The sequence below is a fragment of the Botryllus schlosseri genome, chromosome 12, assembly GCF_051294905.1.
Source record: "Botryllus schlosseri isolate E-star chromosome 12, Bs_hap1, whole genome shotgun sequence".
In the NCBI taxonomy this organism is placed as follows: Eukaryota; Metazoa; Chordata; class Ascidiacea; order Stolidobranchia; family Styelidae; genus Botryllus; species Botryllus schlosseri.
The window spans coordinates 3,450,767-3,471,163 of record NC_137247.1 but is presented as its reverse complement, the minus strand read 5'-3'; the positions used below and the strand labels follow the sequence as shown (position 1 = coordinate 3,471,163).

The window sequence follows — 20,397 nt, the reverse complement described above, 5'->3', positions numbered from 1 at the left end:
AACATGTTGTGCGTGACAAACGAATTTCTCGCGTGATTGGAGAATTTCATCCGCGTGACGGAAATATTTTTCCCTCTGATTCAATACTGAATTACTTATTAAACGACACAATGTGCTAAAATAGACCTGGTATATGCAGGATTAGGGTTACGCCGTATTTTCGCTGTTCCGCAAATGCCACGCTTACTTGCGTTCATTGTAAAGCGCAAGCGCCTTATTATGGATTTGGACTATGGTATCGCCTTGTGACGTCAGCATAATTCATTAATCGGCGTGATCAAATATAAAGGCTCGTGTGACGTTGTGCGTGCCGTTGCCACCGATTCCACTCTGGGGGTTAGGGGGGATATTAGGGTAGCTGGAGGGGGATATTAGGGTTGTGAGAGGAGGGATATTAGGGTTGTGGGAGGGGGGATATTAGGGTTAGGGAATATTAGGGCTGTGGGAGAGGGGATATTAGGGTTGGGGGAAAGGGGGTTGGAGGTGGGTTAGGTTCAAAGTTGGGGTTAGATTACCCCTAACAGGGGTTTAACCCACCTCCAATCTCCCTTTCCCCCCACCCTAATATCCGTCTCTCCAAAGGCACAAAAAACAATTTATTTTGACGTTTATAAATTTTTGTTCGTGTTCATGGAAAACATTCATTAGTGATCATGGTGAACAATTTTCGATCTCTGACTGCCATCGAAGAAGTGCCAAACAAATGATGTGTTTGACTGATTGATGTGCTGTTATTTCGTTTTACCCAACATATGCTATACCTTTGAATTAATATCGGAAAGATTACAGACTTTATAGGAATTATATTAATTTGTATTGATATAAATAATGACTATTTGACTATTTGAAATATAATTAATCTAATTTCCAGGCATTACGGATTAATGGGGATGTCTCAAAAGGTTTTTGTTGTTTGTTGGTAATAAATCACCCACCTTTGAACTCGGTCAACACCTGCGTAGAAGCGATCTCTGTGCTTGAAGATTAGCCGCCATACCCTTCATTGCAATCTTGTGAAACTTTGTAGCAATTGATTCTCGAATTTTATGAATATTTTACATTTTTATACTTTGATATTGATTAATAAATTCGTATTGAAATAAACTTAAATATTTTTGGCTTACACTCAAGGATAATCGTCAGCCACTAGTAGAGCATTGAGAAGATCATTTTATAATGATATTGTGTAAATGTGTATATATATAGTAATATAGTAAAATTGTGTTTTTTGCTAGATATTTCAAATTTTAATATCACATTTTTGTCAGAATGGTTAAATTATCGTAACACCCAGCTAGAACTATATACTATTTGATTAACTCCTGTAATTTGTGAATTTCTTGTGACTCGTCGCGCGCGGAGCACGAGTCTGATGTCTGGTGGTGGGGGGCGAAAATATGGCGTCCAGGTTGGCAACGAGACGTACTCTCTCATTCTAACTCCTGAAGACTGGGAAAAGAGAAGACAAGATCGCGAAAATGCAAAGAAGTTATCCTTGGCCAACAATAAACGCAGAAAGTGAGATATTAGGATTAGGGGTCTTCAAAAATGACTTCTTTTCTCAAATCGTACTGGCTACTTGATAAAATTATTTGACTACTTAATTTAAGCCTAAACACCAAATTTGGTTCAATTCCAACCAGTGGAAGCGGAGTTATTGTCATCAAAAAATTTGAATTTGAATAAAATAGTATTTACGGTGGGCACCACTATAATAAATAATTAAAGAATTGGTCACCGTAAATACTATTTCATTCACAATCCAAATTTTTCGACGGCAATAACTCCGCTTCCACTGGTTGGAATTGAACCAAATTTGGTGAACATCGTTTCTATAGACAACGTAACACTTTCATGGGGTGAACAGAAAATTTTCAAATTTTTTATTATTTATTTTTACATAATAAATAGAAACTTTCTTCTCCTGTAGCAATGCGGCTACTGGTTGGAATTGAACCAAATTTGGTGTGTAGGCTTAAGTTAGGTAACCTAACAATTTTATCAAGTAGCCAGTACGATTTGAGAAAAAAGTCATTTTTTGAAGACCCCTAATTAGCATCCACCGTACAGTGAGGCTGTTCATAAATTTTTTTATTCAGTTTACTTGCTACTTGATAAAATTGTTGGGTTGACGAAAATCTTGAAATTTTGAAAAATTGAATTTGAACTCTGCACTCGGATAAGTTATTCGAAGTGCGTGCAATTTCTCAACTTGTTTCATTTAATATTCATATTCTTATCCCAAACTCAATATAGTTCAAAGTTTATATTGCAGAATATTATAGTACAATGATTATGTGAGCACCAAGTTTTGAGTAAAATATGCCACGTTAATATTTGTATACAATAGTCATTCGACCATCCTACAAGACTCATTTATCTAGATTTCACGAATATATCCAGATTGGAATTCAAATCTAATCTTCAATCCAAATTTGAATCAATAATTTGGTTTATATCTTCAGTTATAACTGGAATTCAATACCATATCCTACAGTTTTATTATTTACCAAGTACGAATGTATCTATTCAATGCATGATTTTTCTCATAACGCCGACTAAAATTATATTCCTAATACACGGAGACATGTTTGTTGCTTATCATAAACTAAAAAAAAACAGTTTACGGCTGACTTCAGTAAACAAATATGTAGTGCTCCAAATCTTGTTGATATGTCGGCCCGTCAGCTGCATCTGTCATTGCTTGACACAACATCGTTTGTGGGTGAGGACGACAGCTAATCACGTGCATTGATTGCATTATTTTACAAATTAGGATTTCGAAACGTATCACGCGACACTTTAAAGCACAGACCAGGCAAGAAACTAGATTTGAACTTGAATATGGAAGCAGCGGCTTATAATTTTAATTGTTACCGTGTAATTTGCTATATTGTCTTCACTCTGAACCTGGATTACTCACATTGTATGTAGGCTACATAATCACTGTAAATAAATAAACTAGACTTCAACGTAAACACATTTCTGGATCAGTTTATTCAGTAGTTTTTCTCCACTCATTAACATTAATTAATATATTTTACAATCTATAATCCGAGTAACTTTTCCCGGGGTGCTCAATGCCCAAGACTGGGCTATATATTGACCAACTTAATTTCATGCCAACGATATTGCTTATGGCTTAACGGCTTAACCCAAGTAGTTGAATGGTTACTTACTGATCAAATCAATTGTGTCACTGTAATGATACGTTTTAATGTTAACCAAACTATAAATTGTGCATGATTAATTTTGTTCATATGCATATGTTAACTGACAGCCTATGTATGTATTTGGTAGATTTTAATTGAGGAAAATATTATCCAGATACTCTAAGTATGAAGTTATCATTATCAAGTGGAATAACGCTTTGCATAATACAACAAACTTAAGATCCTCATCAAAAATGGAAGCACTCGTAGACTTGTTGACATTATTCTTGAGATATAATAGGATTGAAGCTATTGTGTTGATTGCGCTTAATATCATTCCCACATGGCTACGTATGTTAAAGCATTTCAGTTACATTACGCAAGACCATAGTAGTAGTAAAAGCCATAATTAAGGCCCACGAATCAAAGTAAGCTCTGAGGGTAAGCCTTTTGGAACAATGAATCACTCAGCCTCTTTACGATTCGCCATTGAATGAGATTTCGCTAATAATCATCGTGTAGACATCTTATCTCTAGTATTGTGTAACTGTTATTAGATACAGGACAATGACGTATTGTTCATCGCAGCGTTGGTAGGAGGTCCGTCATTTCATTAAGATAGAGTCCGACCAATTACCCTCTTCATTTAGAGCGTTGGACGACAGAAAAAGGGTCGCCGAGGCCCGCGAAAACAGGAAAAGAGAGCTGGAATTATACAAAAGACGTCAAAGGCAAATCGAAGCTACTGAAAGATATCAAAGATTTCACATCGGCGCCAAAGACAAAAGGAACCCTGCCACAGGTAGATCTAAATCCTGTGGTAAGCTTTCCCATAGATGCCAATGTATCTTTGTTAATGGATATTTCATGACATTATTTGCTCCTGTATTATAAGATTTGTCTGTGTATTAGAAACATGTTGATTTTGCACTGCTTCAATAGCTACTAAACTTCATCGCAACCCTTGTACTAGCTCAAACAGTAATCCTGATCACGCATGTTGAAGAGATGTATATTTTGTTGGTTTACTAATAGTTAGACGGACTCTCGGAGGTACATAACTTCGATATACAATTGAGTAATATATTCATATTGAAATATTTTTGGCCGATAGTTTTCACGGGTAATCGTCAACAACTAGTAGAGAATTGGAAAGAATATTGTAAATCAACAAATGCGACTAAACCTTTCTTCTAGAATTCTAATGCAATTTAAGGGCTTGGTGCAGTATCTTAGCATTACAGTCGATTGGTATTTTCATAGGCCTATTATACCATCAGCTATATATCTCGAAGCGGCAATGAATTTTTAATGAGTGCTCAATTTCAGAGCAAAGCTCCACTCAGCCGTATTTGGAGGACGTGCTACAGAAATTGAGAGGTGGCTACGGTGACGGGGTATCAAAGCAATCCTCGACCGTATCTTCAAACTCGCAGTCCAGGGACCAGTAAGTACTGTACACATACATTGGGACATTAATTTTTTTTTTTTTCAATTTAAATTGGCTCTGTGGCGACTTCTACTGGTCGGAATCGAGCCAAATTTGGCGTGAGGCGTTTTTTTTAGACAACCTAACAATTTAATCAGTGAATCCCCGGAATCCTGAAAAAAGTTATTTTCGAACAACCCTGTCGCACGTCTCCTATTCAGAGATGATCAGTAATGAAAAACATCTCCCATTTAGGAGTAATCAATAGGGTTTGGGCTACTCTACATTCATTTCTTGAGTGATCATGTGTTTTGGCTGCTACCACTTTTACTTATGAGTTTTGTAGACAAAACTACTCACTCTTTGCTCATTGCATTTTGTTAAGCAAAAATTAGTTTCGGAATATACTTGTATGACATTCGTGAGTGAAATTGTCATCATAACATTTCACTTTGTGCTTCCAATTGAAGAAGTTTTGACACGTCTTGAAAATTGCTGCTCAAGCACATGTAAAACTAGCGATATCCTAGTAAGTAAGTATTCTAGGCCTAGTTTAGCCTAAAAACCTGGAAACTGTGAAGTGCAAGTTAAAATATTCTAAAATCATAACCACTTGACTATGTAGTGCTCCAGTGCTTACTTTAGCAGTTTGTTAGTACCGTAAAGCGTGGTTACTTTGGACGTGGGGGCAACTTTGAACGCTAAGCAGTAACACATTTAAATGGTTATTGATGGAATAGGGTTGCCGCTGAATGTCCAATTCTTTTTCATGAGGCAACAGTACCACAAGTAGTCTCAATAAAAGGTGGATTCATTTCACTACCAGATAAACTTGACCCATCATTGATGAATTAATTACACTTCTTTCATCAACACTGACCAAATAAGCCTCTATAACAGAATATATCTTGGTAATTTCATGATTAACACAGAGTACAGTCCATAGATTATATTGAAACATGATACAGGAAATGAGATATGTAATGGCAACACTGTTATGGTTATGACATATAGTATCTTGTAATGTTATATAGGAAATTACAACCCGACAGAACATGTGATGTGATATAATATGTGTATGGTGTGTAATATCGATAGGATGGAATACATATATATATATGTGTGATACAATGTAAAAACTGTATGCTCATTCGACATTTTGCACGATTGGCTCGATAAATTTATAAGTCTTGGAGACAAAACAAACAAGAAAGCTGTCTGTGTAATTTTGACAGACTCTGTGGTACATCAGTTCACTGCCGTGTGGCGATACTTATTCATGACCGTGATGATTTAGGATAAGTTAATTCTAATCCTTGCTCCATAACCACAGGAAAACCCAACACTTACCACCCAACACTCTAGCATTTTGAAGATGTAAACCGAAATTGTGAAGAATTGTCCAAAGTAACCACGCTTTACGGTCCTTACCGCGCATGCTTCTTTTTTGGAATCTTTGTGAACTGCGATCTTTTCTGCCAGGCTGTCCGCGAGCGTTTCTGACCAGTCGCAAAATATCGCGAGCACGAGTCAAGGTCGACATCCAGCATTGGAAAGAACCCAGTGGCAAAATATGAAGGTGACTTACTCGCTATCATAATCAGCGGTTGTGTTATTTTCTTCGTCTCAAGACACACAACGTACAATGCAATACGCAAGACACAATGTCCAGAACGGATAGGAGGCCGAAACAACCAAGTACTGTTTGTCTACAGATTGCTAGCCTACGGATGTAGTTACTCTTGGGCAAGAAGTGTCTCTTATTGCTGATCAATCTCAAAGCAGCATAATTAGTAGTGCTTATTTCTCGCTACCCGAGCGCTGAAATTTAATAAAACTGGTCTTGATCGAAAGCTAGTGTTGCACTCATTCCGAAAATACAAATTAAAATCTTATCAGGGCAATGGAACCGCCTCAAAACAGCCTCAAAGTCTTGAAATAGGCATTGTTCCGAATAATCGCTCGACGAAATTGGCCATTGTTATGTTCATGGTGTTGCGGCGCTGCCATTGTACGAACAATGCCTATTTTCAGAATTTGAGAGATGTTTAGGGGTTGTTCCATTGCCTGATACGATTTTAATTTGTATTTACGGACTCAGTGCGACACTAGCTACCGCTTAACACCAGTTATATTAAATTTCAGCACTCGGGTCGCCAGCTATAGCACTGCCAATTATGCTGCTTATATCTATCCGTAGCTTAGCAATCTATGGTATGTATATAACACTAACAGTCCACTTCAGACTACTTTTATCACATCTATTCAGCACAGTTCATTCCCTTTATGTTATCTTCTATTATTATTTCTAATTTGGTGTGCATGCCTCTTATTTATATCGCTTAGGCCGAGGCGGGTGTCTGATTTCAAAGACTAATCCATGTCGTCTCGGCACCTTCCTATCTTTTCATTTTATCGCAATCTTGTGTTGGCGTCGAAAATTTTGTAAGGTCCTACGAAATCGAATGCTACAAAGCATAAGCAAAACAAGGTAAAACTTGTTGGTGTCTTCAAACGCATACTCCCCATATCGATGTACTTGATCAGGTCAAAACGACGCCTTGCTGTCCTTTGGTCTTGCGTTGTTTTGAAATACCGTAGTTATAACATTACTATACGAATGAACTGACAGGTTTGCAGTGATTCACAAGTTGCTCAAATTTTACACTTTCTGTGACTGCCGATAATTGAGTGAGCACATGACTTCATAATCTTAACCTTAACGCTAAACCTTAACTGAACCAACACGCCCGCACATGTCGGAATACTGCTCCCTGTAGCTTACCTTATGCTGTCAGTCTCTTTAGACCTACGTACGGTACACTATTCGCCATGACATCAGCTATTTATACTATTATATATTATTTTAAGAGCTCCGTATTTAAATAAACCCGAATATTTTCGGCTGACACTCGTTCGGGGTGATCGTCAGCAGTAATGAATTGAAAAGAACATTGTATATCAACAATCGTGTCACAAAATATGACGTCACCAGCACGAAATTTCGAATAATCGAAGCAAAGAGAGCTTAAGCCAAGAGGCAGCCAACCCGTGTCCCGCGAGAAGGTTTTGTGTGGCCCGCAAGTTAATTCTCAAAATTAGTCATAACATCAGGTAAAATTGCAAGGCCCTGAATGCGAATTTTGATGATTACTAAAAGATCACTTCCGACGCATTGGCGTAGTTAGCAGCCAGCCACATTTATCACAGATCTTTGTATATGACCATGAAGTATAATATTTCACAGCAGATTTATTCGACTTGAAATTTTTCTCGGCACTTCGCATGATTCTTTGTCACTCGATTTCTTGCGTTTAGTATTGGATCCCCTCCTGAAAATTATAAATACGTGCAATTTACAGAATCGAGTCTAACTATATTCACAATTAGGAGATAACGTGTCGTCCAGCATGCGACTTTGCATCGAGATCGTTGGCGATGAAACAGTTGCACAAAATGATAGAGCCATGTTCGCCGGAACCTTCGATATTGCTATGTCTAATCGCCGAATAATCCTGTCATTGCCAACTGAGCCCAGTGGTATACAGAGGCGACCCACAAATCCCGAATATATGCAAGTAACATATTCATTGATCGAATTCAATCATTACCTTTGAAAGATTTTCGCACAGTTGCACACAGATTTTTCATGACATAATTGTATCAATTTTAAAGCGTAGTAATGTAAGTCTTATTTTCAACGTTACCCAATTCGGTTTCCAGGAGTACGCCGAAGATGTTCGCAGACAGATTTTAAGCGTTCAGCGTCTCGATTACGACCTCCCCCCGAAACACGGCCACGACCAAGACGAGAATCTGCCAGACGGTAAGCTGCAAAAGCTGTCTTTCATCACAATATAGCGGGAGAGAAAGAGATATATTTTATTTTGATCTCCGTCCATCGAGGTGCTTTGACGATGGATAAGCCGACAGTGGCGGGTCAAGGGGCTGGGTTTTGCGGGTTGAAACTCCTGTCATTTCAAACTCGGAAACCCGATCCTTGTGAAATGCTTTTTCTATATTGAATATTTCTTTGCTAAATTGCAATTCAGGGATTTGTATTGTTCGATTCTGAATTGAATCTAGGTAGTTGTGTTTTAGTTGGTTAATTGCGGATTTTTGATGGGTTCTAGCTCTAGTTCTGGTTGCGTGTTTTGAAAAGCAACTAGTTTTAGTTCTAATACTAGTGGCGAGTTTTGAAAACTGACTAGTTCTAGTTATAATTGTAAATTTTGAAAACTGACTAGTTCTAGTAGCGAGTTTTGAAAATTGACTAGTTCTAGTTCCAATAGCGAGTTTTGAAAACTGACTAGTTCTAGTTGTAAATTTTGAAAACTGACTAGTTCTAGTTCTAGTTCTAGTTCTAGTAGCGAGTTTTGAGAACTGACTAGTTCTAGCTCTGGTTCTAGTAGCGAGTTTCGGTAAAATGACTACCGGTAGTTCTAGTTCTATTTCTAGTTGTAAATTTTGAAAATTGACAAGTTCTAGTTCTAGTAGCGAGTTTTGAAAATTGACTAGTTCTAGTTCTAGTAGCGAGTTTTGAATATTGACTAGTTCTAGTTCTAGTAGCGAGTTTTGAAAATTGACTAGTTCTAGTTCTAGTTCTAGTTCTGGTTCTAGTTGTAAGTTTTGAAAAGTGACTAGTTCTAGCTCTAGTAGCGAGTTTCGAAAATTGACTAGTTCTAGTTCTATTTCTAGTAGCGAGTTTTGAAAACTGACTAGTTCTAGTTCTAGTAGCGAGTTTAGAAATATGACTAGTTCTAGTTCTAGTTGCAAGTTTTGAAAACTGACTAGTTGTAGCTCTAGCTGTGGTAGTGAGTTTTGAAATGTGACTGCAATTTGAAGTCCAGTACTTTGTATTAATCCTGCGCCAGTAGTATTCCGTGGCAATAACGTGGCCCATATTTTCAGAAAACGACGGGCAAGATTCTTTGCACGGAAGCAGCATATCAACATCGTCACAACCTTCCTATTCATCCTTGACGGCCGCAAAGCAAAACTCTGATGACAGCTTGGAGGTTAAAGGTCAAAAAGAAGTAGCTCAACCGCAGCGAACGCAGTGGAACACGGGATTACCGACTTGGCGAGATGCACCAGGCAGTAATCACGGCTACCAGAGCTATACTCACGCCCAGAATTCGGCTTCAAAACAGCAGAGTAACTTCTCACCGAGCCAAACTCCGATCAGCGTTGGCGCGGACTCCGGGGTTTTATGTAAAAGGTCAGTCAGTCATTTGTTGATATTTTTAATGATTCAAAAATACCGCGCGACTGGAAGTATTATTTGAAAAGCTTCTTGGAGGTACATAACTTCAATATGCACTTGAATAGTATATTCATATTGAAATAAACCTGAATATTTTCAGTTGACACTCGTCAGGGGTAAAAAAAAGCAACTAGTAGAGAATTGGAAATAACATTGTATGTAAACAATCGTGTCACAAAATATGACGTCACTGACATGAAATTTCGAACAATTGAGGCAAAGAGAGCGCTTAATCATATCCTATTTTTAGTTGGTACACGAACTCCTATATGCACAGTCTTGGTTGGTGTTTATCGATAAAAGTCAACCGCAAGGCACCCAAAGGAAAGCGTGAATAAGACGCCCATCTTGATCTAGGGCAGTCATTCTCAACCGGGGGTCCATGTCTAGATTCATAGCATGATTCATAACATAATTTATGATTTTCTGAGCTCAGAGGTTAGATCATATGAAAGAGTTTTGCTTGATAACTGCTAAAACTTCACGGTCCACATCAAAATGAATGGCCGTTTGAAACTATTGAAGTCTTCACAAACTCCGCACAGCATGATATTATTTTTGACTTGAGAAAAGTGATTTTTTAGCAATTTATAGTAGACTTCGGTTATTATTTATACAAGACAGATGACAGTTACAGGATAATTAAGCTAAATTTGTACTAAAACTTTGTGGGGTCCCGGAATGCCATGACAAACCAAACGGTTTCTGCAAAGATAAAGAGGTTGATGACCGCTATCATCGAGCAATATGTTTTTATGTAATTAGTGTCGAACATATGGTAATTCGACGTTGAATTTTACAGGGACAACCAAACGGGCCGGATAACGTATTACGTCAAAGCTTACCGGCCCTGGAGCGCCAACGTGTCCAACAAAACATTCCAAAGCACTTTCGGCCAGTCCGCCAATGCGTCCGTGCCGCTCCGTCCCAGCTCTTCGTTCGAAACGTCCCGAAAACACCGGCCCACGAACGAACCTGCCCCGCCAAAACCGCGGTACCAGGACACTTGGACTTCAACACCGGACCACGCAGCTGAAAATTCCACGCATCAAAACTCGCGCAAATCCGAACCAGCTTTGGACCATCCCAAATCAGAGGTGGCACAAATGTCCCAGGCTGAAATCACCCCGCCGGGACACGGATATAGGGTGTCAAGCGCGCCCCCACGTTCAACTACGGCTACCAAAGTGACCACCTTTTTCGAACAGAGTTCATCCCAGAGTTCAACCACCGAACCCACATACGCTACATCCACCGTGACTTTTGTACCCGGGACAGGGTACAGTAATTTGGGACAGACTCAACTGCACCTCAGACCTTCGACTTCAGATAATTCTAGATTATCGTCATTCTCGCGCACAATTGATAATTCCTTTTTAGGCGACAGCGAAAATTCGGGTGAAAAAATGGGCGACACAAAAATTTTGAAAGGAATTTTACGTCGACACTCAAAATACGAGAGTGCCCCGCCAAATTATCAAAGCTATTCGCGCCAGCCTTCATACCAATCGGCGGGACTGGCCCGGCAAAAATGGCTGAACGGGATCACCTCTGAAAATGACAGCCCCGGCAAAGAGCCCCGGGCACGTTCGGCCGAAGTTAAAAGTGTAAGGTGGCATGAGGTTCAGTATAATGACGGGACTTCGTCCACGTTGGACACCCGCGAAGGTGTAACCCCCAAACCTCCACCTGTAATTAAACCACAGCCCAATCCGAAACCAGCCCCCCGTGGTAGAGCCGCGAAAAAACCACCCCAAGCCCGGCCCAAGTCTTCGCCGGCCCGGGCCGGTAAGGGTGGCGCAAAAAAAGGGGGTAGGAAATTGCGTCCGGCTAAGGAGGCGCAGATTAATATCGTGCCCCACCCGCCACCGACCCGCCAAACGCCGCAGCTGTCCATGTCCACCGTGATTAATTACAGTGTCGATCCATCCGATAGCGCGTTACCGGTCAAAGAGTTTAAATCGCCAAGAGTTAATTCGGGTGAGTCAATTTTTATTAGGGTTGTAACCAAGTTACACGGCTCCGAGTCACAAGTCAATCTCACTTTTATAGTTTTGACTCGAGTCAAGTCGAGTCATTTTCAATTCACAGCCGAGTCAAGTCCGAGTCCAAGTCAGCGAGCAGAGGGTCGAGTCCGAGTCATGATAATATGACTCGAGTCCAAATCATTGTGTTGACTGCTTAATTTCCAGTTAAAGTCTTGTTAAACCCACTTTTTATAACTCTGTTTGGTGATATTTAATGGTTCGCATTTATATGATAATAATTTTCCTTACTTTTAGCAGTTTCTGGTCGCATTTTCAAGTAGCAGTACCAATAGATGAAATCGCAATGGTGTGGTTACTTTACTATTCTTTGAAATTACAATTAAATGTCGGTCGCTCGAGTCCAAGTCGAGTCCATACATAGATTGACTCGAGTCATTACAACCCTGATTTTTATCACATGTTTACTGGCAACACTAACCCAATCTCTCTGATTGCTATTCTTTCCTGTTTTCAAGGCTCACTCAGGCATCGGGCGTCTCCAAACAGCAGTAAACGCGTGGCGCTGATGTCGCGAAACAAATTACTCTTTTCGCGGAAAGGCAACGCAGATAGCAGCAACGGAGAAGCAGTTACCATGAGCACGCTCAAGAGCAGCGGAAACGAATCCAACAAGCAACTGGAAGATGGCATCATCTCAAAACATGGCAATCAGGTGATGATTTTGCAAATAATGTAAGCCTTACTTTCGGGTTTCAGGTCATGCTAAATGTCTCTAATACATGTACAATCTCTTTTAAAGATTCTCACACAAAAATAAGGGCAGTACATGCTGAATATACTCTAATGCTACACTCCAGTGATTCCCACGAGGTTGTAATGACTCGCGTCACGACGGCGCGAATCATTTTTTCAAATGCGTAAAATGACTCGACTTGTACTTGAGTCATTGGGCATTGGGCATGACTCGAACCAAGTCATATGACTCGAGACTAGGACGGCCAAGACAGACGTTTCATTTTAACTTCGAAGACTAATAAAGTTACCACATTATTTGTATATCGTTTATCAGTCGTAATACTTGGAAAATAGGGCCAGACACTGTTAGGACTGAGGAAAATTACGATATTATGAATGTTAGCCATTCTATGTTACTCAAAACTAAACAGTGAACAGAGACTTCGACTCGAATCACAACACTATGACTTGGATTCGACCCTCGACTCACTGACTTGGACTCGGGCTTGACTCGGTGGTGAATTGATATTGACTCGACTTGACTCGAGTCAAAACTATGAAACTGAGATTAACTTGTGACTCGGAACCTTGTGACTTGGTTACAACCTTGGATTCACAAACCGTATGCCTTCACAGATTTTGGAAAATAACTGCATAATATTGAAGATAAGGCGTGAAGAGAAGCATATCCCACTTGAAAGCGGTCTAACTTCATCGATAGCTGATAAATAAGCACGCATGACCATGACCAGGAAACCAATCATGGCATTGTCGATGAGTAGAATAATTTCCCGATCACAGTTGGGCTTATTTCTCAAAGAAAGTCTTTGATTCGTTTAAAACGCTGTTTTCACAAACAATTTGATGAGTTTTGTACGTATCCTTACAAATCCTATTCCATGAAAAATTCTTTTATAACGTGCTACTGGATCAATTGGAAGCATCCTAATTTTATTGGCTATTGTGCCGAACAAAAACTATACCAGTTGCAGTGAAAGATATCTCACACAGCTTCAAGCAGAATAATTATCACATTCTCATACTGAATTACATGATTATTGTGTAACTGAAGAATAAAAAGTTGCGACATTCAATCAGTAGCCTTAAGAATTTTCATATGTTTCTTGTAACGCAGCGATTATAGCATGTAACATATATAATAATCTCAAAGTGGGTTGAATCAAAGATTATACATTTCATCTTTTATTTATTTATGACAATATGACCCCTCTTACGGACACTGATTTACAGCTTTCGCTCGAAAGAACCCCGGAATCAGCATTGTTATATCGCAAATATTGAGTGGGATTAATTGATCACGATTCTTGGCTTCTTTGTGCTCATCTCATGTGTACATAGCTATTTAAAGAGATCTTCCGCGCTAAATCCCTCAACTTACCCCTTGTACAAATAAGTATTATTGGCATGAGCAACAAAACTTTGACATCAATGGCGGCGATAATTTACAATAGAAATGAAATTGTCAATACTTTGAACTGTAGCCTAAATGTCGCTCAACACAAAAGAACTGCGCTGATACTCTTCACTTCAATGTGACGGAAATATGACAGCTTGCAATCCATTGTCAAGCTCTTTATTAGTTATATATACATTACATGATACATGTGAAACTGAAATTATATTTTCGACCTACCAATAATGGTTTGCTTTCTAGAGAGAGAGAGAGATTTATTTCGTCAACCGATGGCGGCAAAATGAAATTATAAATATGCAACAGACAAACAGTGCTTCGGTATCGGTATTGACTGGTACTGCCATTAATTTTAATGAAACTATGGCAGCGTGCGGGTTAGGGGTCTTCAAAAATTGATAGGCTACTTGATAAAATTGAAAGGTCACCTAATTTAAGCCTACGCACCAGATTTGGTTCAATTCCAGCCAGTAGCCGCCTTGCTACAGGAGAACAAGGTTTCTATTTATTACGTAAAAATAAATTACCAAAAATTTCAAAATTTTCTGATCAGCCCATGAAAGTGTTAGGTTGTCTATAGAAACGATGTTCACCAAATTTGGCTCAATTCCAACCAGTGGAAGCGGAGTTATTGCCGTCGAAAAATGTAGATTTGAACCTAACCATTTTATCAAGTAGCCCGTACAATTTGTGAAAAAAGTCCCCTAAGACCCCTAGTGCGGGTATTATGGAGCTTTGAGTAGATGGTAGATTTTGCAACAATGTTTGATTTACTTATGAATTCCTCACAATTATAAATGAGGTTGAATAATTGAGTTTGGTAATATGAATATGTTCTTATTTAAGCACAAACATCTTCGGATGAGACACTGAAACAATATAATGGTGTAAATTTGAAGTAAATTTCAAAGCATTGCCGTAATGTTTGCAAGGAATAATTGGTTGACACAATTTTGCATCTGGTGTCTTGTTTAACCACTGCATCAATGTTATATAACCTGGGTTGCAGGCAACCAAGTCATAAGGTTCTGAGTCACAAGTCAATATAGTTTTGACTCGAGTCTGTGAAACTCTTGGGTGACATCAAAGGACTCGTATTTAGAATATACTCATTTTTCCTACTCTGAATATGTTTATTCAAACAAATTTTCACAGGTTACAATCAAGGTATCGAGTACAAAACCAATCATTAACGTGCCGGCATCTACGAGAAGAAATACCGCAGATGGCCGGATCCCCTTGAACGGCACACCTACTGATCAGGAAATTGAAATGCTATGGGACAAGGTATGTTTGAGTTCACCGTCTGCCTTCATTGATGATTATTATCTATTGTGACCACACAAGATTATTGAATATACAAGATTAATACCTCAGTGGCATAAGATGCATTCACACCGAACGAAGAAAGTTTCATTCCATTTTATCGCAGTCTTGTCGTGTTTTGAAATAATCAAATTATTGATGATTTACTGAATTGTGAAGCAGTTTGAGATATTGTGATTAAGCACATACTGTTTCCAGTGCTCAGCAATGAATTTGGAAGGCTGTCGAAACTATCATCTTAGAGTGAAGTTATGTAACGAATTTGCGTCAGACCAATAGACCTAAATAATTTATATTCCGTTTTCTAGATGTTATCATACATATAATGCTTACTTTGCTTTATTGTTATCTTAGAATTTCCATTCTTAAACTCATTACTTCGAAGTTTCTTTTCGAATTGATACAATGTAAATTTCGTGGTCTGTAATGAGGGTTGACGTACTTTGCGATATTCATTTCAAATTTGAATATGTTTGAATCCGTTTAGCTGATGACTTCACAATTTCACCATTTCAAAACACCACATGACTGCGATACAATGAAAAGAGACAGGAAAATGTCGAAAAGACTTGGGGTAGTCTTTGAAATTAGACGCCCACCTGGGCCTAGGCGATGTAAAGAGGAGGCGTGCATACTGAATGAAAAGTAAAAGACGATAATATAAAAAAAACAAGCGACAAAATGAGGTGGCATGTGACGAAAGGCGCAATCGATATGTCAGGTCGTGATCTGGTAAACTTGAGGGCTTACTAGTTCAGTATTCAGTCGAAATTGCATTCATTTCGACTTGAATTTGGACACTGGACAATGGACATGCTCGACGACTTTCGGATAGCCGGCGAGATACAGTTGCTTGATAAGAGACACCCGAAAAGTCATTGCGTTTATTGAATGTGTCCTTGCAATGGATGTTCTGATGATAGAAAATAATCAGTATATATTCAAAATCATTCAATATGATCACCGCTGTTTTCAAACACAGACTGTCCTACGACCTGACATGTTAGCGGCAAGACTGTGATGTATTTATTTAAAAACATATTCTTTACAGGTACGAGCCTATCTTGCTTGGAGCAGGAGCAAGGGCAGTGGCTCCACGCCAGGAAAGAAATCTAGAAGCACCCCGGAAAGGTTGGTTGTTTTCAGCCGTGGTCAAAGTAATCAGCGTTGGTGCTCGAGTACAAGTGGAAGAGATGGCATAAATTCTATCGAATTTCAATTGTTGATATACAATGTTCTTTCCGATTCACTGCTAGTTGCTGACAATCACCGCTGACGAGCTTAAGCCGAAAATAGTCGCGTTTACTTCATTATGAATATATCATCTAATTGTATATTGAAGTTCTATACCTCTGTCAAGTAGAATTAGAAATAATATAAAACGCTACTTAATTAATTACTTTGTTACTGACCAGCTCTCAAAATGTTACAGAAAAGTCGCCTGGACTACTCCCGCGGAACCAACGAAGCAATTGTCTGCCAACATCATATCCATCGATGGCGGCATATTCAGCAAACAACCGGCGGTTGAAGAGAACAATAGTCAGAACGCATTCAAAACTCAGCAGCTACCTCTTCAGTACGAACGTTACGGAATTGGAAAGAGGTAAGCCACACACAAATGGGGCAGAAGCACTATGTGATACATAAAACCGACCTAGTGGAATGGTGAAGCGTACGGGTACAATCCTCAACCGGGTCAGACCAAATACCTGGTATTCGTGACTTCCGGCTTGGTGTTCAGCATTTCCAGGATAGCATGGAGGGGTGGTGCAAGACTTAGAGAGCCTCACAAGGCTATATCTGTACCTTCCTGGTCCAGAGGGATATTCACATCATGCACTCATCGTATGCATATACGCAAATCGTGTGTATGTATATCATGAGTCGGTGTATGCGCCGCAAAACCATCAAGGACAAAAATATACTACATTCTATTTGTAACCTATTCCCAGGTTTCGCACTTGAAATAATTTGTTTACTCTCACAGTCGGAAACTGGCATATTCACCGACCGTACCGACTCAAGAGTATGGGTATCATGGATCGGGAATGCAATCCCAAGCTAGAGAAAAGGTAACCTTGTTTCAATGCTAGACGTTGACAATTGGTTTGGCAATTATATCGTAACACAGGGGTTCTTATAGTATGGGCTGCGAAGGGTATAAATTTGGGTCGCTACTGCACATTCTTTGAAACAGAAAATTTTCTGTGGTCTGCGGTAGTCTCCTGTGGTTAATTTGTATAGGGTCACTGTGTTGGGTACTGTAGCCAATAAGCGAGATGTGCAGAAAAATGATTACGACAATATGACTTGATCGTGAAAATTTACCGACCTTTGAATTACACAAATTGGTTTGACGCCATGATAAGATTTGTCCGACATTGTTTTCTATGGAAAACTCTATCTAGCGCAGGCATTACTCAGGCAGGATCGAGGGAGGAAAAGAGCGGGCGTAATTATCGCTACTTTTTTAATACACATAATTTACTGAAATGAATCTTTCTGTATTCGGATACTTGAGAACATCTCGTACTACCAACCGCTGATGGAAACTTGACTTGAGTCTGGGGGTCTAGGGGTGTGCAATGCGAGGGTGCAGTACTTTTAGACACAAATATTTTAGGTCAACCCTTTCCGCGCTTGAAGACATCAATTCCAACCCGTAGAAACAAAGTTATTTGAGTTTTTCGTTAATAATTCTGGGATTACCCAGTCCACCATCAATGCTATTTTTGCAAATCCAGAACTTTCGACTGCAATAATTTTGCTTCTACCGGCTGGAATTGAGTTAAATTTCTTTTGCATCGTTCTTGAAGACTACTTGACAATCTCATGGGGTTTACAGAAAAATTTGATTTTTTTTTAAATTTTCCGTAATAAAATCAAAATTGGCTATGCGGCGGCTTATACTCGTTAGAATTTGACCAAATTTGGTGTGCGGCGTTTTTTAGGGCAACCTGACAATTTAATCAGTGAATAGCTTGAATCCGGAAGAAAAATTATATTTGAACAACCCTAACTGACATTCATTTCTCAACTACCATCCTTGGTTTTATTTCATAAAATCGATTTATTGCCAGGTTCGAGGGACTGTTCCTACGATGAAAAACAGGCACCCCTCGTCGGCACCGGTACGAAGAAGCGCACAATTGACCGACAGCGTCAAAACGTTCCGTCTCGTAGAAGCTCTCATCGAACAAAACGTCCCAGAAGAACAAATCCTAAACGCACTCAATTCTCTGCAGGCAACTACGAGAGAAGTTTGAAGGACCGCTTCGTATTCTTTGTTTTTACTGTCATTTTCGCGTTAACCTAGTATGTCGCATAACTATGTTTAGCTCGTATGGTCTGTGACTGTGATTTGTTAATAGGCAAGTTCCGTTTCATGTATTCTACGCTAGAATGATACGTTATCAGCTCCTTTTGGGAGTTTTTAATAGAAGATCTAATTTTGATAATATGATGTTATCGTTTTGCTGTCATCAGAGGGATGAAGTTCAACTTTTAAGAGAAATCGTTAGGTTTAGAGCAGGGGTCGCCAACTCAAAATGGGTCGCGGGCCACTTTTCCAAATTCCTAGAGGCCGCGGGCCGCATGACATCAATATCGAGATAAAAGTAGGCAACGCAGTTCAACAACCACGTCTGATAATTCTATGTTATTACAATGCTGTGGTCTATTACATGGGCGACGGTTATAGTCACCACAAAAGAAATAATATTTTATTGAACAAACACAAATACAACAAAGTATCATGATCATCAATTTCTTTATATTTTGAACTATGAGCTGTACACAATACCTGACAACACTCTGTAGCCGCTAAAACAGGGGTGGCCAACATTTTTGCTATTCACGGCCGCATTTCAATTACCCATGTAGCCTGCGGCCGCAAGCCGATGGTTAGTCGTGATAAACTAGCTGGGGCCAAATACCCACGTTAAACTGTTCATGTCCATTGCCGGTACACTCCGAACTAATTTATTTCGCATATCGGCTTACTATGCGCACCAAAATCGTTAGTAGTTATGTTTTAAAGTGCCTCAGGAAACGGTCTGTACTCGCGCCAAGCGCGAAAAATTTTTCATGTTCATGAGTGATTTTCGTCAATAAATATTAGTATAGTTTCACATATTGCTATAAAATATTTATCCTTCCTCGGCTAATGTGATCAGATTCACCGATAGAGCTGATGCAGGGGGTATCTTCGAAAACTTAGGGTAGTTATTAAAAGTGTCGACTGTCGACAGCCGCATAATTTCCCTTCTACTGCTGCAGATTGGCCACCCCTGGATTAAAGAATCAATATTGGGGTTAGCTAGAAGCGGTAGGCCTACTTGCTAGACAACTATCTACTCGTAACGCATGGTCTTTTGGAGAGCCCGAAGTCGTTTTTCAAGCGTCTCGGTCTTGGCAGTGGTGGGCCATTGCACGTCGAGGCAATATGCCTATTCGTACCAGCAAATTCTTCATCCATGTAATGATATTACCATGCCGAAGCCGTATCAACTAGTGAGGAATAGTGATATTGGGCACAGTAAAATTACTTTGAACAACAACAACATGATGTTTCAACTGAAATCAATTTCAGCGTTTCAAAATGATTTACTAAGCGTTTTTCTTGAATTTTTCCAAATCAGGTCGCGGGCCGCAAAATAGGACCTTGCGGGCCGCGTGTTGGTGACCCCTGGTTTAGAGAGATAGAGAGAGACAGACAGAGATTTATTTCGTCAACTGATGACACCAAAAAATATCCGAGACATTGTGTTGACTGTTCAGTTTCCAGTTGAGGTCATGTTCTACCTACTCTTACAACTCTGCTTATGTGATATCGAATGTCTCTCATTCATAATTTCCGCACTTTTAGCTGTATTGGCCTTATTCTTCAAGTACCACTACTGATAAATGAAATGCTAAGTGTGGTAACTTAACTATTCTCTCAAGTTACAATGAAATGCCTCTATTGGTCCTCCGAGTCCCGAGTAATGCGCATTGACTCGAGTACAAGTCAAGTCAATACACAAATTGACTCGAGTCAAGTCATTTCCCGGTTTTACATTACATTA

At 39.4% G+C, this 20,397-nt stretch overlaps 1 protein-coding gene across 2 annotated transcripts; it reads left to right on the top strand.

The window, feature by feature from the left end:
* The first annotated feature begins 1,238 nt into the window (after positions 1 to 1,238).
* On the top strand, positions 1,239 to 18,789 carry LOC145452392 (uncharacterized). 2 transcript variants are annotated; one of them, XM_080330584.1, is made up of 13 exons: positions 1,239 to 1,518; positions 3,803 to 3,972; positions 4,482 to 4,599; positions 6,064 to 6,160; positions 8,305 to 8,407; positions 9,493 to 9,802; positions 10,650 to 11,827; positions 12,351 to 12,547; positions 15,158 to 15,289; positions 16,380 to 16,459; positions 16,761 to 16,934; positions 17,319 to 17,403; positions 18,412 to 18,789. In XM_080330584.1, the coding sequence occupies exons 1-13, from the start codon at positions 1,373 to 1,375 to the stop codon at positions 18,595 to 18,597; spliced, it is 2,976 nt and encodes a 991-aa protein (XP_080186710.1). In that variant the 5' UTR covers positions 1,239 to 1,372; the 3' UTR covers positions 18,598 to 18,789. The 2 variants fall into 2 exon arrangements, with proteins under 2 accessions (XP_080186710.1, XP_080186711.1); XM_080330585.1 differs by having other exon boundaries at positions 1,240 to 1,518; positions 3,803 to 3,954.
* Positions 18,790 to 20,397: the final 1,608 nt, after the last annotated feature.

Excerpts from the sequence above, each read along its gene's own strand:
- LOC145452392 (XM_080330584.1), top strand. The coding sequence starts at position 1,373 with ATGTCTGGTGGTGGGGGGCGAAAATATGGCGTCCAGGTTGGCAACGAG. Across the intron at positions 4,600-6,063 it reads AACTCGCAGTCCAGGGACCA|GCTGTCCGCGAGCGTTTCTG; the intron begins GTAAGTACTGTA and ends CTTTTCTGCCAG. Across the intron at positions 8,408-9,492 it reads AGACGAGAATCTGCCAGACG|AAAACGACGGGCAAGATTCT; the intron begins GTAAGCTGCAAA and ends CCATATTTTCAG.